General features: G+C 45.4%; 2 protein-coding genes across 5 annotated transcripts; both read left to right on the top strand.

The window, feature by feature from the left end:
• The first annotated feature begins 683 nt into the window (after positions 1-683).
• Positions 684-8,938, top strand: LOC109525288 (gastrula zinc finger protein XlCGF57.1-like). 3 transcript variants are annotated; one of them, XM_019885687.1, is made up of 3 exons: positions 684-911; positions 1,735-2,076; positions 7,193-8,938. In XM_019885687.1, exons 1-3 carry the CDS (start codon positions 740-742, stop codon positions 8,572-8,574), a joined length of 1,896 nt encoding a protein of 631 aa, XP_019741246.1. In that variant the 5' UTR covers positions 684-739; the 3' UTR covers positions 8,575-8,938. The 3 variants fall into 3 exon arrangements, with proteins under 3 accessions (XP_019741246.1, XP_019741248.1, XP_019741249.1); XM_019885689.1 differs by lacking the exons at positions 684-911; positions 1,735-2,076 and adding exons at positions 3,488-4,348; positions 4,863-5,108; XM_019885690.1 differs by lacking the exons at positions 684-911; positions 1,735-2,076 and adding an exon at positions 6,438-6,722.
• Positions 8,939-9,487: 549 nt separating this feature from the next.
• On the top strand, positions 9,488-15,011 carry LOC109525283 (uncharacterized). 2 transcript variants are annotated; one of them, XM_019885681.1, is made up of 11 exons: positions 9,488-9,792; positions 10,489-10,800; positions 11,150-11,245; positions 11,646-11,783; positions 11,869-12,041; positions 12,154-12,290; positions 12,748-12,841; positions 12,970-13,335; positions 13,403-13,584; positions 13,670-13,794; positions 14,536-14,646. In XM_019885681.1, exons 1-10 carry the CDS (start codon positions 9,615-9,617, stop codon positions 13,770-13,772), a joined length of 1,779 nt encoding a protein of 592 aa, XP_019741240.1. In that variant the 5' UTR covers positions 9,488-9,614; the 3' UTR covers positions 13,773-13,794; positions 14,536-14,646. The 2 variants fall into 2 exon arrangements, with proteins under 2 accessions (XP_019741240.1, XP_019741239.1); XM_019885680.1 differs by having other exon boundaries at positions 9,494-9,792; positions 13,419-13,584; positions 14,536-15,011.
• The last annotated feature ends 1,037 nt before the right edge of the window (positions 15,012-16,048 follow it).

The raw sequence follows: 16,048 nt of genomic DNA on the forward strand, positions 1-16,048 counted from the left end.
GCATTTGCCGCTAAGATAAATCGGTCTTGGCTATTATCAACAACACTCTGTCTTCTTGTGTAGTTGCTCAACAATTCCAACATGCTGCGGAGCACGCCTTGCTCATGAAGCCTGGCTGTCTAAATTTGACCCATTTCCAGAGGCTTTTTTTTGGGGGGGGGCATAAGATTTGGTATTAGTTTTGCTTTTTTGCGCTTTTTCCTATCTGCTATTCTTTTATTGTTTGTTGTTGTGTGACTTATTTTTGCTCTTTCAACAGCACTTTGCATACAGTGGTGGTTGTTTTAAAGTGCTCTGTAATACCGGGTTGAGGTGAGTTGACTACACTCCTGGATTTCAAAAGTTTAGGACTACTGTGTGGATATCAGAAATAAAGATGATCCGAGGAATCGAATTAAGGACTGACTGACAGCATCAACCAAATGAGGGTTCCTTTTGGTGACTGAAAATATGCCTCCAGATAAATAGCACGTAATTATTGTAACAATATAAGAACAATGTCTGCACTTAACGGTCCTTAACACAGCAAATATTTTTGTAAATTCACATTTGAAAAATTTAACACGGTAGATAAAATTGAACATGTTTTGTCTCTTCGGGCGTCACCGTTGACGCCTTTCAAAGATGGCTGCCTTCTTACGCATGCGCATTCACAGGCGTTGAGGAAGTGGATGGGGGGAGGGGCTTCAACTATATACGTAAGAACCCAGAACCGCGATTAAACAACGCGATAAACAACATGAAAATGTTGAAGGAGTTGGTGAGGAAGCGACTTATTGCGGCCGCCGACGAAATCTTCGGCCTTTTTGAAAGCACCATCGCGTCGTACGAGGAGCAACTTTGTCGCGCAAGAGAGGACAACGAGCGACAACGACTACTGGGTGACGTTTGGCCAAAAACTCGCGTCCAAGGTCTGGTCACGTTTACTCGGCTTGCCCTTCGTGGACTAGTCAACACAGGAAAACGCACTTCATGAATTGATTCGGTGGCGGTGACCATCATTGTTGACTAACTCTTGACTTGAGCAGCAAAGCAACATGTGATCAGAACATCGTCACATACTCATGATGTTGCACTTTTGCCTTTCTTCAGTCAACTGTCTTAAATTTAGACAGATGGATGGATAGATAGATAAACATTTATAGCTGAAATGCTGAGTGTGAGTGGAAAAGACTCAAGTAGGGAAGTTTTTAAATCACGTTAACGGAGCTGTGGCAAACAGGCTGTCGCCTCACGGAGTAACACAACAATTGGCGCCGATATTCCCCACTAAAGAATAAGAGATAAGAAAACATGCCTCACCCAAAACGCTGTAAATAGTTAAGAACGGGTTCGCGCGCTTCAAACGTCACTAAATCATCAATAATGCTGGAAAAGTCTAAATAAAGAAAATGTGCAGAGCCCTTGCAACACCCCACCCCTCGCTCGCGCGCTTATGTCATTTCAACCAAATAATTCCAAAGAGATATCCAACGGTCGTGGGTGAATTCGAATCGAGGAAAATGGATTTACTCTTGAACTTGAATTTAAAAGTCCCAAACTAAACTCACTGCATTTGACGTGTCTGGGCTAATTTAATTCTACTAGTTATCCATCCATCCATCTATTATCTGTGAATGGAGTAAGGAGACCATTTTATTTGTCCGCCGCAGGACTCGAACAACAATCCTGTGGTCGAAAAAGGCCAAATACTTCCCAATGCGCTACGAGCTCAATTGCGATTGTGTCCCGCAGACCCGCATCAGCTGTGTCTTGTCATCAAAGAGGAAGGGGAGGCTCCACAGTCCTCTCACGTCAAGGAAGAGGACGAGGAGGCTGACGTCAGCGAGTTGCCGCTCAATGTGGTGGTTGTGGTTAAGAGTGAAGACGACCAACAATCCGGCTCATCCCAGGTTGATCTCCTCCGCTTTCCAAGTGGGGAGCGCCGTGGAGGACCACAACAACACAAGCTCTTGCTTCCACTGTCAGACGGTGACGACAGAGAACAATCTTTGAGGAGTCATGCAGATTGTGACGATGACGACAAACGCCTCCCGCACTCCGAAAAGGACTCGACTGATATTAGATGTGTAACAGGTAAAAAAAGTTTCACCTGCTCGGTTTGCAGTAAAATATTTGCTCGAAAGGAACATATGAAAAAACACATGAGAACACATACCGGAGAAAAACCCTTTCGTTGCTCAGTATGTGGTGAAGAATTTACTCAGAAAGTCTCTTTGACAGCGCACACGGCGACACACACGGGAGAAAAACCTTTCGCCTGCTCACTCTGCGGCGAAACCTATTCTTATAAGCACAGTTTGAATGCACACATGCAGACACACACGGGAGAAAAACCTTTCGCCTGCTCACTCTGCGGCGAAACCTATTCTTATAAGCACAGTTTGAATGCACACATGCAGACACACACGGGAGAAAAACCCTTCTGTTGCTCCGTTTGCGGGAAAAGATTCCCCCAGAAGCCAAACATGATTAAGCACATGAGGACGCACACCGGAGAGAAACCTTTTTGTTGCTCCGTTTGCGGTGATGCGTTTGCTCACAAGTTCTCCTTGAGTGTACACATGCGGAAACACACGGGAGAGAAACCTTTCTGCTGCTCCATTTGCGGCGACACCTTTGCCCACAGGTTCTCCTTAAATGTGCACATGCGGACGCACACGGGGGAGAAACCTTTCAGTTGTACAGTTTGCGGGAAAATCTTCTCCCAAAGGGCACACGTGGTCGCACACATGAGAACTCACACTGGAGAAAAACCCTTCACCTGCTCCCTTTGTGACAAAAGCTACTTCAAGAAGTGCAGCTTGACGACACACATGCGGAAACACAATAGCAAATAAATGCTTTGCGGCTTGGCGTCTGTCCTCAAATGACGGTTACATGCAATCTGCAATGGACTTTAACCTCCCCTGTTTTGGATGGCCCCATCTAAAAAAGGTTTTTAGAATTGCTCTATTTATAGTTTAAACCATAGAAATCCCATAAATGTGGCCCCGAAACGGTGTCACATCATTTCCACCGTTACCCTTCAAAATAAATGTCTTACAAGTACACTTTTACAGCAAGTGCAGAAAAGACTCTCCATAACTTCCACTCAACCCAGGCTAAGCTTAGCTCCCGCCTAACTTACAAAGCTTGCTCACACGCACACACGCACACACACACAAACACTCACACAAACACACGCACACACAATGCAAATCGGTGTGGTTTCAATGCAATACTGTAGTGAGTTTCCACCGAAAAAAAACACTATTCACTTTGTTAATGGTAAATGGCGATTATGAGAGTTGTGTGAGAGAATTTTATCACTTGTGTGTGACACTTAGAGGTTTTTATAGTTATGCTTTGACTGCGCAGTGTAATGTCATCGCATTTTCATATGCATTGGATTATCCTATTTTCATTACTGCAGAAATTCTGAGCTGTTTGAATGTAGTGTGTCACATTCGTTGCAATAAAGGCGATGATATTGCACTTGCCATGAATCACGGACTCTCAGTGAGTTGACTGTCTTCTGTACTGCCGCTCGGCACCCTTGTTGGATGACTGACGGCCGTAATTGACACGCACTTGGTGAATTGACTCTTACTATATTGTGTGGTTAGAAAAAATAACTGATTAAAAGCCACAAATATATAAAAATGTAATTAAATTCCCGCATTCGCGTCTTCGGGAGTGTAACACGTACTTTGTCCAAAAGCGGTTGCCGTACAATCTCCGCGGCGAGTTTTACATTGATTTTGTCTTTATTTACAACGGAACGTTCAAAAAGAACGGCCAGTAGGTGACATACAAAGAGGAAAAGAGACGGAGTTCCATATTACAAGAATTCCTTATACTGTATGGAACACAAACTCAAAGTTTTATGTTCCTTCACATTTGTAAAGGGGGTAAAAAAATTGATTTAAAAGATAGTTTTGTTCACAGGTGGATCGTTGATGAACCGAAACAATATGTTTTCAAAGCAAAGGAAGTATGTGGTTCCTGTAAAAATCAAATGCGACGAGTCATTTTCCGTTTTGTTTATTGTTAACGTGATATATTCAACAAAGAACTGATTGCAAAACGAACCAAGATGGCGACTGATATGAGCATGCGCAGTGGCGGCTCCTCTTATTCCGTTTCATGTTTTGGGAATGAAATAGCCGAGCGGACGAAAAAACAGTTGCTGTCAAAATGTTGAAGGAGTTTGTAAGGGAGCGACTCATGGCGGCTGCCGACGAAATCCTAGAACTGTTTGAAAGCACCATCACGTCGTACGCGGAGCAACTTTGTCGCGCCAGAGAGGAGAACGAGCGACACCAACGCCACCTGGAAGCCGTTCGCCCAAAAAGTCACATCCAAGGTCTGCACACGTTGAATAAACTTTGTATTAGCGATCAAACACGGTAAGACTCAACTGTAAAAGGTCATTTTGGCCAACCCGAAGCGTTTTAGAAAGACAAATGGATGACTCTCAATGTTTCTGTCTATCTGTCTATCTATCTGCATGGTCGGTAATGTAAAGGCTGTTTGTCTTAATGTCCCCAGTAATTGACCGGTCCATGGTATATTCCACCGGTCACCCAAAGTCATCTGGGGTTCATTGCCCTCCATAATTATTGGCGCCCCACGTTATGATGCGTCAAAAGCCTTAAAAGCAACATAACTAATTGCAGAAGCATACGTTCAGTGAAAATTGTTGATCTGGTCCACAGACAATATTTGTTTTTTTTTGTGTGTTTGTGTGTGTGAATTTAGCGAGAATTTTCAAGGCGTTCGAAATGTTCATTCTATTAATTTTTTAAATGTTAAAATTCTACAAAGATTACAGCCACGTGTCACATATCTACTATGAGGTTCTGATTTGTTTCCTGCAGACCAGGATCCACAGCCTCCCTGCCTCAAAGAGGAAGAGGAGCAGGCGGATGTCAGCAACTTGCCGCCCACTGTTGTCGCTGTGAAGAATGAAGACGACGAGGACAAGCCGCCCGAGTCGTCGCAGATTCGCCATCGCAGTCCAAGCGTAGGACCGGAGGCGAATGCGGCGGCGGACAACCTCTTGGCGCCGCTCTCACATAGCGAAGACACTGAGGAATCGTCGAGGAGCGGCACGGACTGCGAAGGTGATGACAAACGCACGAAAAAGGAAGCGCCAAAGCGTTTTGTCTGCTCGGTTTGCGGCGAAAGGTTCGCCCGCAAGTCAAACATGGCGACGCACATGCGAACGCACACGGGAGAGAAACCGTTTTGTTGTTCCATTTGTGGCGAAACTTTTGCGCGCAAGGTCTCCTTGACGGGACACACCGTCACGCACACGGGAGAAAAACCTTTCACCTGCTCTGTTTGCGGCGAAAGATTTGCTTATAATTACAATTTGACCCGACACATGCACACGCACACGGGAGAAAAGCCCTTCACGTGCTCCGTTTGCGGTAAAATATTCAACCAGAGGGCCAACATGGTCGCGCACTTGAGAACGCACACGGGAGAAAAACCTTTCCAGTGTTCACTTTGTGGCGATCGCTTTGCTCACCGCGTCTCGTTGATCGCGCACACGGCCACACACACGGGACAAAAGCCCTTTCTGTGCTCAATTTGCGGCGAAAGTTTTTCTTATAAGTACAGTTTGACCGCACACATGCGCAAACATCAAGGACAGTGAAGGAAAAAAAATCCTGCCCAATTTTGGAGACGTAAGTGGAAATGCCACTATTTTTTTTTCAGTCCACATGCTCCTTCTGCTGTGAGGTTTTTGGCGAGTAGGGGGCATTATAATACAGATAACGACATCAAGACACTTGCTTTGAGTCATTTTTTTGCAGAGGATAAAGAATACATGCCTGTGAGTAATGTTATATTGTCTGGAGATAGACCGACCAGCTGTTTTTTGGGTTTGGTCATGTGACATCCACAGGCTGAGCCCTGAGCAACTGTGATGTCCAGTTTTTCCAAGGAGACAAAGTGGAATAATCTTCAAATGAGTGAACTATTCTCAAGGCAATAGAGGAGCTTTTTTACTTCCTCAAGAAAGCAAGTCTCTCTCTACCAAATATGAAGAAGATACTTTTAAAAATGATAGTTACACTTGCAAATATTTTTTTTTGTCAAGACAAAGTGTAGCTCTCTCACATGCTCATAGGTTTATTTCCAATCCATCAGAGGGGTATTCAATACCAAGAATCTAACTTTTGTAATTTTCCAAATCCCTCCGGACCAAACTGTGAGACCACTTAGGAATTGTAGAAAAGTTGAATCCATGTTCCATCAAATCAAACCAGTGTTTTGCTCACGTTCTTTCAAATAAAGACTGTTTTGCCCTTTTTGTAGCACTGTTTTTGTTTTCCCTTGTCTGTCATTTTGAACTCTCTCTCTCTCTCTCTCTCTCTCTCTCTCTCTCTCTCTCTCTCTCTCTCTCTCTCTCTCTCTCTCTCTCTCTCTTTCGCTTCTATTTTTGTACCGCCACAAGATGGCGGCCTCGCTGCCGTAAAACACCACCGAAGAAGAAAAAGCGGAAGATAACATTATTTCGAAGCGGCACGAAAATAGCGCGACTGGGTTCAAATGAAATTGTGACAAGCATCAATTATCGAACTCGTTGGTGAACGATTATCGAATTGCGGCCAGTGACTACATCGTGATACTGTTTCAAGGAACGATGCCGTCTTACGAGCAGCTCTTTTACCAACCGAAAGCGGAGAACCAAAGACAACGAGATGCGATTGTGCGGCACGTCCAAGGTGTGTTTCCATTACCGATGGCTAATGCTGGTGAAAATATCCACCAAGACAGAGATTTATTTAAAATTCCATCCCCTAAAACGCCTGCCCGCCGGCAATAAATGCAAAGCAACAGGTGGCGCCATAACGCAAAAGTCATTGTTTGTCACAATAACAATGGTAGAAAATCATTTTGCATTGTAATATATATGTATACTTAGTTGTACACCTCACAGGGGTTCCATGGTGATTAGACAGCACAATTATTGCACAAGTGTCTGAAAAGTCTTGATGTCAGCTCATGAAAAAAATATATAAAGTGTAGTTTCTTTTTTGCGGGGGCGGGAAGAGATGTCAAGCAGAACAGTGACTTTTACGCTAAGGTGTTTTAGTTTTTTTGACCTGAACTGAAAAAAACCACTCAAGCAAGACTAACAACGGATTTTGACTTGTTTGAGCAAAAGCGCGGGTGTGTTGCCTGTGTCTCCCAGTTGCGGATCAGGAGGACAACGAGGATGCACACGGCCCCGACGTCAAGGAGGAAGAGGAGGAGGTGGACGTCAGCAAGTTGCCACTGACTGTCGTCGTCGTGAAGGGCGAAGATGACAACCAAGCACCTGAGCGGTCACAGTCAAGTGGAGAAGCCCCAACAGACAACGTCTCCCCACCACTGTCGCATAGTCACAACTCGAAAGAACCCTTTACGAGTGACGCAGACTGCGAAAGTGACGACAGACACTTGAGAAGCTCTGAACGGCAGAGAACAGATGTAGGTAAAAAACGGTTTATCTGCTCGGTTTGCGGTGAAAGTTTTGCCCGAAAAGAAAACATGAATGTACACATGAGAACACACACGGGAGAGAAACCTTTTAGTTGCCCAGTTTGTGGTGAGAAATTTGCTCGCAAGGGCTCATTGATTGGTCATGCGGCAACGCACACGGGGGAAAAACCTTTCAGGTGCTCAGAGTGCGGCGAAAGCTTTACGTACAATTACAATTTGACTCGGCACATGCAGACGCACACCGGGGGGAAACTCTTCATTTGCTCCGTTTGCGGCGTGAGCTATCCTTACAGGCACAGTTTGAACGTTCACATGAGAACGCACACTGGAGAAAAACCCTTTAGCTGCTCAGACTGTGGCGAAAGATTTACCAATAAGAGAAATTTGAACGTGCACATGCGGACACACACGGGAGAGAAACCCTTCAGGTGTTCAGTTTGTGGTAAAAGATTCTCTCAAGGCTCACATGTGATTACGCACATGAGAACTCACACCGGGGAAAAGCCTTTCAGTTGTTCCGTTTGTCATTCTACGTTTGCAAAAAAAGCAGCCTTGATTGCACACACAGCGACACACACGGGAGAAAAACCTTATACGTGCACAGTTTGTGGTGAAAGCCTTTCTTACAAGCACAGTTTGAACGCACACATGAGAACGCACACCGGGGAAAAACCCTTCAGCTGCTCAGTGTGCGCCAAAACATTCCCACAAAAGCAAAACATGATCAAACACATGAGAACGCACACGGGAGAGAAACCTTTTAGTTGCTCGGTGTGTGGCGACACGTTTGCTCAGAGCTTCTCTTTGAGCATACACATGCACAAACACACGGGAGAGAAACCCTTTCGTTGCTCTGTTTGTGGCAAAATCTTCTCTCAGAGCGCAAACATGGTAGCCCACATGCGGACGCACACGGGAGAAAAACCATTCGGTTGTACAGTTTGCGATAAAATGTTCTCTCAAAGGGCACACTTGGTTGCGCACACGAGAACGCACACCGGAGAAAAACCTTTTACTTGCTCAGTTTGTGATCAAAGCTATTTCAAGAAGTCCAGCTTGATGGCACACATGCGCAAACATGATGCCGAATAAAATGTTTTCCTGCATCGGGAGTCGTAATTAATCAGTTCCAACTTAACAATAGAAGAGATGTGTGACGAAAGAAGGCCAACAAGTGCAATACTTCATAATCTGCCAAATTTCCAATCACACTAAACTAGATTTGCCCTGGCTCAAAAAAATCAAGATGTCCCAGTTTTTATGCTGAATGGCATTATGGTATTGTTATTTCTTTGTATTTTGGTTTTTTTTACTCCACATTTCAATGTCATTGCATGTATTATTCTCTGAGAAGGATTATAGTATTTATTTTTTTCTGAACAGCCTTAACTCGTCACAAGTTGTTTTTTGTGTTGGTCTCGGCCCTTCCAATAAAGAGCGTAGAGATGCCGACCTCTCTGAAAGTCTTGTTTCTTCTTTTTCAATGCTCTTGAAAGGGAGATTTGTTCTTCAACTTTTATTTTGAGCACTGCATTTGCATCTCAGTATATCAGAGTATTTATCTCAATAGGTCAATACAAGAAGAGAAATTCATGCATTTCGGATTTATCAACAAATGGCAAAATACTTTTGAAAAGATTAAGCCCTACCTAATTCCTTTGTCAAAACAACATAACTTTGCCTTAAAGTCGCTCCCTCAATGCTAACACATAATGGGCAAACCCAATGGACACACTAACATACTTGATACTCTGAAATGGAAAATAGTGCAAATAAAAGCAAACCACATTGCTAATATGACAAATCTTTAATATAGTTTTCAAAATCCCAGCCCCACAGGCTGGTGATAAAACTAAGCAAGGTAATTTTAAGGCAGGTAAAATGTTATACTTCACCTGGGGACCATTCGCTATAAGCTTAATTGAGTACATTTGATTCATCTATTGTTTGATAGGCGCAAAATTAGTTTTTGATTATTTTGTCCCCAAAGGCATACCGTTGATACTTTTAAATATGGCGGCGTGGTGTGGGCGAACTACGCATGCGCATTTCGGATTGTATCGCCTCTGCAGAAGAGAGAAAGGCGGGAAGTAAATGTCGCTTGGAGACGACACGTACAAAAAGCATCCAAAATGTTGAAGGAATTGGTAAGGGAGCGACTCGTTGCGGCCGCCGACGAAATCTTTGGCCTGTTTGAAAGCACCATCGCGTCGTACGAGGAGCAACTTTGTCGAGCGAGAGAAGAGAACGAAGGACAACGACGACAACTGGAAGCTGTTTATAAAAGTCACATGCTGCTGCACCGCCAAGGTTTACTCCTTAAACGTAATCATTGAGCGTATCATCGCTGTCGGGCGCAATCCTCGTAACTACACAATGACCACCGGATATTACAAAACAAAAACAATAATGCCATCTTGCTTGAGCTAACAATCGCGATCGTGAGTCTTTGCGCACGAATCTCCATCGCCAAATCATATTCAATGACTATCGTGGCTACATTACGCTGTGGTGGATTTAAAAAAAAAAGTAAGACGCCACCAGACGTCCACATCAAAGTCATCCACCGCCGACTTAACAAAATTAATAACTAAAGCAAGCGACTGGTGATGTCATCTTCCCAAGTTCTTATTTGAATGGTGTCAAGAGCTCTTAGTGATTCTCCAAATCAAACGACGAGCAGCCATATTAATCTTTACAAGCCTTCCCTTTGTGGCTGAATCGCTTCCTTCTGCCCTCAAGCGTTACGGAATTCAATTCATGATGAAACAGGCTTACTCGAATGTCTCTAACCGAACTATAAGACAACAATTACTAGCGATCTTGCGATGACATGCATTGTCGGTTGATTGGTCGCTCCAAATTGTCCCGAGGTGTGATCGCGAATGATTGTTTGTCTCTGTGTGCCCTGCGATTGACTGGCACCCAGCTCCGAGTGTACCCTTCCTGACAGCATCTGCATGCGAGCTCAACTGCTCAACCGTTTACCTTGTTGTCATCCTGCAGATGGTCAGCTCCTGATTGCTTGCCCGGAAATACTTCCCCCTGAGGCGCAGGGGGAGAGTTCCAATATGGAGTGTTCCCGGCTCCCCCGCGTTAAAGAAGAGGAGGAGGAGGCTGATGTCAGCAAGTTGCCACCAACTGATGTCCTTGTGACCAGCGATGACGATGAAGAGAAACCACCAGAGTGTTCACAGTCGCTTCCTCGGCATCTCGTTCCAAGCGGAGACCGCGCTGGAGGACCACCTCCAGAAAACGTCTTAACGCCACCGTCACACAGCGACAACACCACCGATATGACCGAAGCCGACTGCAAAGGTGACCACAGACACCACAAGTGCTCTGAAAAAGACACAACTGGAGTGACTGCTCACATACACAAAGAACATTTTATCTGTGGTAAAAACTTTACTGAAGCAGGTAGGATTAGAAACGTGAGGACACTCAATGTGTATCTATTTATTTATTTTTCGGACACGTTTACCTGGAAAATCGTACGCGTGCTCCGGTTGCAGCAAAAGCAACATGTTGACGCGGAGGACGGACAAGCACGGGGTTGCAAGTTGCCGGGTCGCTCACCCCCCCGGGTTCCGCTTGAGCTTCATATCGTGCCATTGTCAGGATGTGGCGCGGTCAAAGGCAGACTTTTCCTGTTTGTATTTCAAAGGAATGCTGGTCCAAGTGGAGCACGGGGGTGTCCAGAAATGGGTTCAAGTCCCAATCCAGGAGGACTGCTATGATTATTCCAAATTCATTCAAGAAGGTCAGTCATGTCCCGTAAATCAGCAAAAAAGTTGATGGGGGGGGGGGGGGGCTGGAAGTCGTCTTTGTTGCGAAATGCGGGAAATCAAAATTTCACAGCAGCAAAACTTCAACTCTTCTGTTGAATGGCCCCACTTGAAATCGAAGCGTTGTCTTGCAAGTGATTGATTTCGTTGACAGTGTCGGCTTTTGGTTGAATTGCCCGATCAGTCCAGTCGGGTACGGAAAATTCTTTTCTTCGCATTTGGGTGTTTCTTGTCGCCTGAGCTGTTTTTCAAGGCAACAAACGGCGAGTGACTTTCAAAATTGCGTTTCTATTGTCTTGAGCGCGCGCCGCGTGATTCGTAGCCCCGCCCCGTAAAAATTGCCCTCATTGAACGTGAGCTTGTTTTTGTCTTTAGTTTCAGCTAAATTTAATTTGCCCAACGGAGCCCATGTAGACCTGAAGGATTCCTCCGGCGTTGACGTGGACGCGGATATCTTCGACAAACTATTGAAATTTGCTCCGGTGTCGTTCAAGGTGTCCACTGGGCACGCCGGTAAGAAATTGTCACGACGAAAGAGTCGCGCCGGCACGGAGAGCCTTGAGTCACTGCAATGAATTTCTTCCGCCGTCCCCCTCAGCCGAGAACAAGTTAGCTGAGGCCTGCTCCTGCTCATTCACGCCAACAAAGCCGGACGCGTCATCTTCATCGAGGAGCCCAACAGAGAATTCGGCTTCAGCCTTAATTGTAGACGGGAAAAGACGCAAAAGGAGCCTGGCCGAGGGACCGCCTGACAGCGGCAGTGCAAGAGATGTGAGTTTTGCCCCTGTACGATGTTGGGCTGCCACATATTATTATTATTATTGATAATGTATTACTTTTTTTTAACCAAAAGAGGCCGTCTGACGCAGGACTTGTGTTGCAGGTGGTTTACAATGCTCTTTGTCACAAAGCAGGGGGCGACGATATCTGCGAAGAGTACGACAAAACTCAGGGCCTGTCGGATCGCACGAGAAAGAAGCTCGTCAACATCTTGGTGGAAGACATGATGGACGCCCATGGGTGCGTCACTTTGCAGTGCAAAGACGGGCTCCAATAAGGGACCCCAGATGTGGAGTTTAAACTTTTTTTTTTTTGTAATTAGATGGAGTCTCGCCGTCAATTTTGAACCGTGCGATATCACAATATCTATCGTCAAAGTGACAAGGCAGAAATTGCAAGAAGATAAATCAAGTATGATTCAGTTGCCGGTTTGATCCGTAACATGTCAGAAGGTCAGCCAAAAATTTGGGCCAGTGTTTTGCGAATGAAGAGCAGAAAATGTCCGATTTGGATGACGCAAGAAACGAGTCAGTCCGCTTTCATGGAGGACCGCAGAAATCAAACTGTCGATTAATTTGCTCATCGATTAGTGGTCATTTGCGTGATTTTGTCCAGATTGTCCCGCTCTGTGCTCGCCTATCCGTCAACGGAATGTCAATTGTCTGTTTTCTGTTTCCTGGAATGCGCCGCGTCGTAGGAGGGTCCCTCCCGTTGACGTGCGCATGACCTACGCCCTTGGAATTGTCACCCTCTTCCCCAATCTCAAAGACCACTCCTCACCAACGGGTTTTGTGAGTTTTGAGCTCCCCTCCGGTGCTTTCTTGTTTGATGATGTCATCTTCATTTATTTATTGAATTTATTTTTTGGGGTTTTTTTTTTTTGTTTTTGGGGCTGCCACACATTTGTTTTGGACGGCAGGAGCATTACTATGATTGTCGCAGCGGGCAAGGTTACCTGGCCTACAGGCTGAAAACGGTCCAGCGCAACAGTGCGAGCAAATCCAAGACGAGCGCCAGGCCCGCTTTGGAAAAGCAAATCAAGATGAGCGCCAGGCCCGCTTTCGAAGGCGGCCCAAAGACTCTGCGACTCGGCGCAAGGTCCGGACAGCTCTCGGGTGACCAATGCACGGAGGCGATATTCGCGATGAAGCAATCGCCGGAGCCTTCGCTCGTCCGAGAGAAAATGAAGGCCACCTTGGAGCACAGGCAGAAGATGTTACGCGACCTCGGCCAGTCCTCCCTTGTCTTGGATCACTTCCCGCGATTTCTGGACACGCCGGGCCTTGTAAGACCCTGATGTGGGCTCAACTTGAAATGGCAACGGAGAGAGAAATGCAGAGCTCTTTTGACAGGCCTTTCCTGTGTTAGATCGAGCAAGATTTCAGCGCGCTCTTCGGAGACGACGTCTCTGGCAAGTTTGTGGCAAAATGGCCGACTTTCTACAAGCCGAGGGTCATCGCCGTCTGCAAAAGCCTTCGTCCCGTCGCTCAAGCGGACGAGCTTCTCTCTGCTCAGGAACAATTGAGCGATTCCGGTAAATCTTGACAAATGTGCGCTTGAAAAGGCGTTCTTTTGTGCCGTGCCTGGTGATTTATTGGCATGCGTGTGACTCCACTTAGGATGGGACAGCGACTTGGCAGCGATCCTCTTGCTCGTTCATCTCTTACCTCCGACCGCAAAAGGGAAAAGGCACGGCAAAATCAGTGCCTCCGAAGCCGCTGAGCATCTTTTTAAGTTCATGAAGGTCTGCTCTGACATTGGTGCTTTGTTTTTCACTACTTAACAGCCGCTTCATCTCATTCAAAGAATTGACACGAGTACACCTTTCCATTTATTTTTTTCCCCGATGATCCTTGAGCTTGGTGCGCCAAGTACCAACGTAAAACATTTTGGGCTCTCAAAGTACCACGATACCTTGTTTGGACGTTGACCAGTGCGTAGACGGTACCCAGGCACCGCAGCAACAAAACTTCATACTATGCCCCATGCCGTCAACGCAATAAGAAGGCCAACTTCAAAATACTACTAGCTACAAACTGTAACGACACAACGGCGTCCGGAAATAACGTTCGATGGCTAATTTACCGACTTCACTCCACTGACATTGTATTGTACGGCGCCTGTCGCCAACATTTAGTCATGGCCGCACTAGCTGGCGAGAGCTGTCAGGCAGCTGTCAAAGGCAATTTATTCGACGTAAATGACTGTACACTTTGATGCTGATGGACCGACCCAGTCGCCGTTCCCGACTGATCACTTTTGAACAAACCGGGCTTATTCAAAAGGGCGATTTTAACCGGCCAAGTTGCGATTGTGGGTTTTGACGTCACTTTGTCGAGCTCGTACGTTGCAGTACTTAACTTGCCAAGCTCATTATAACCACTTAGCGATACTCATACCACACGGCTCTGTTACAAAAGAACTATCAAGAAAAAGAAAATCATATGAGAAATCCGTTTGCTAATATCCGCGTCATCCCTCTTAGGTCGGCACAAGCATGACAGCGTTCCTAAAGGGTGTTGGATCAGCACAACCTTTCCTCCTCTGCGTTGGCGAAAAGAAGAGCAGAATCCAGAAGTTTTACGTCATCCTAGACCGGAAGGCCCTTCCCTGCGCGGCGCAGACCGCCGTGGGTGCCTTTGACGAGCTGTTCAAGGTTCACTTTGTGTTTTGCGCCTCCTACGACGAGGCCTTATTCAACTTCTACACGTTCATCCAAACAACTTTCTACGGCATTGATGTGGCTACCACAAAAGAGAGTCCCAGGGTCAAGGAAATCAGGGCCCGGATGAATAACATTCAGACGTGAATCCATTGCTCAAGTTGGCCACAGAAGTGCTTCGGTTCTTTACAGTCGCTGAAATGCAGTCGTGCTTAAAAGCTTCTTAGAGGTGTGCACCTAATGTTGCCACTACCTCCCGGGTGAATAGTTAGGGAACTGAATTTTACGGTAGAGGGTTTACATGTTAAAAAAAAATGATTCAATCGAGTTCTTCGTGTCATGACTTTAATTTAAGACGGTGTAGCAAGGTGGGAAGGGGTCCACTTTACAGTGGTAAACTAGATACTTTTTTTTTCTTTTCCAACACGACGATATTGTAATGCAACACTTTTTGCGCAGTGTTACGGTCTAACAAGAAATACTGTCAAGTTCACTAAAAGTGGATCTCAAACATTTCCTTGACAGCCATTTTCCACTCTCATTCGCAGCTGTCCACCAGCGCTGGTCCGCAACAAAACGTGTCAACATTAAAATATTTTTTTTTTATTTTTCCTTGAAAATGATGTGAGAGTATTTATTGTGCTTGACTGCTGTTTTGTATGAGCTGTGCAATAATTAAAGTCTGAACTAGTGACTGAAATGGTTTGAATTAAAAAAAAATTATTCAATCGAGTTCTTTGTGTCATGACTTTAAGACGGTGTAGCAAAGTGGGAAGGGGTCCACTTTATAGTGGTAAACGAGATACTTTTTTTTTCTTTTCCAACACGACGACATTGTAATGCAACACTTTTTGCGCAGTGTTATGGTCTAACAAGAAATACTGTCAAGTGGATCTCAAACATTTCCTTGACAGACATTTTCCACTCTCATTCGCAGCTCTCCACCAGCGCTGGTCCGCAACAAAACGTGTCAACATCCACTGCGTGAAAGAGTCCAAAGAATTGTTCATTCACACCAATTAGCGGCATGCGTTTAAAGAGATTTCTCTGTTGGTCTAGATGGAAAGGAACCCTCGCTGCTGGCTTCGGAGCAAGTGCGGTTTGACTTCGGTAGGTTGGGTTCTTTTCTCACAACTTTTTGTCAAATTTGTGGGTCTCATTTATTGCTTCTTGCCAACATCGACTTTGAAATACAAGTTGCGGCAGTGCATGAACAAAACAAAAGGCTCTCACCAAGCAAGCTCTTTGAAACTGAAACCTCTGACGGAGGTTTTGTGATATCCTTGTTTTAAAATATTTCTAAATCTTGCGTCCTTGTGTGACCTCCAGTGGACAA

Source organism: Hippocampus comes, unplaced genomic scaffold (genome assembly GCF_001891065.2).
Source record: "Hippocampus comes isolate QL1 unplaced genomic scaffold, H_comes_QL1_v1.1 scaffold78, whole genome shotgun sequence".
Lineage (NCBI taxonomy): Eukaryota > Metazoa > Chordata > Actinopteri > Syngnathiformes > Syngnathidae > Hippocampus > Hippocampus comes.

Bases quoted from the DNA above. Each gene is read 5' to 3' on its own strand.
- LOC109525288 (XM_019885687.1), top strand. From the start codon at position 740: ATGAAAATGTTGAAGGAGTTGGTGAGGAAGCGACTTATTGCGGCCGCC. The intron at 912-1,734 runs GTCTGGTCACGT...TGTGTCCCGCAG, and splicing joins GCCAAAAACTCGCGTCCAAG to ACCCGCATCAGCTGTGTCTT. The intron at 2,077-7,192 runs GTAAAAAAAGTT...TGTGTCTCCCAG, and splicing joins TGATATTAGATGTGTAACAG to TTGCGGATCAGGAGGACAAC.
- LOC109525283 (XM_019885680.1), top strand. From the start codon at position 9,615: ATGTTGAAGGAATTGGTAAGGGAGCGACTCGTTGCGGCCGCCGACGAA. The intron at 9,793-10,488 runs GTTTACTCCTTA...GTCATCCTGCAG, and splicing joins CATGCTGCTGCACCGCCAAG to ATGGTCAGCTCCTGATTGCT. The intron at 11,784-11,868 runs GTAAGAAATTGT...CGTCCCCCTCAG, and splicing joins GGTGTCCACTGGGCACGCCG to CCGAGAACAAGTTAGCTGAG.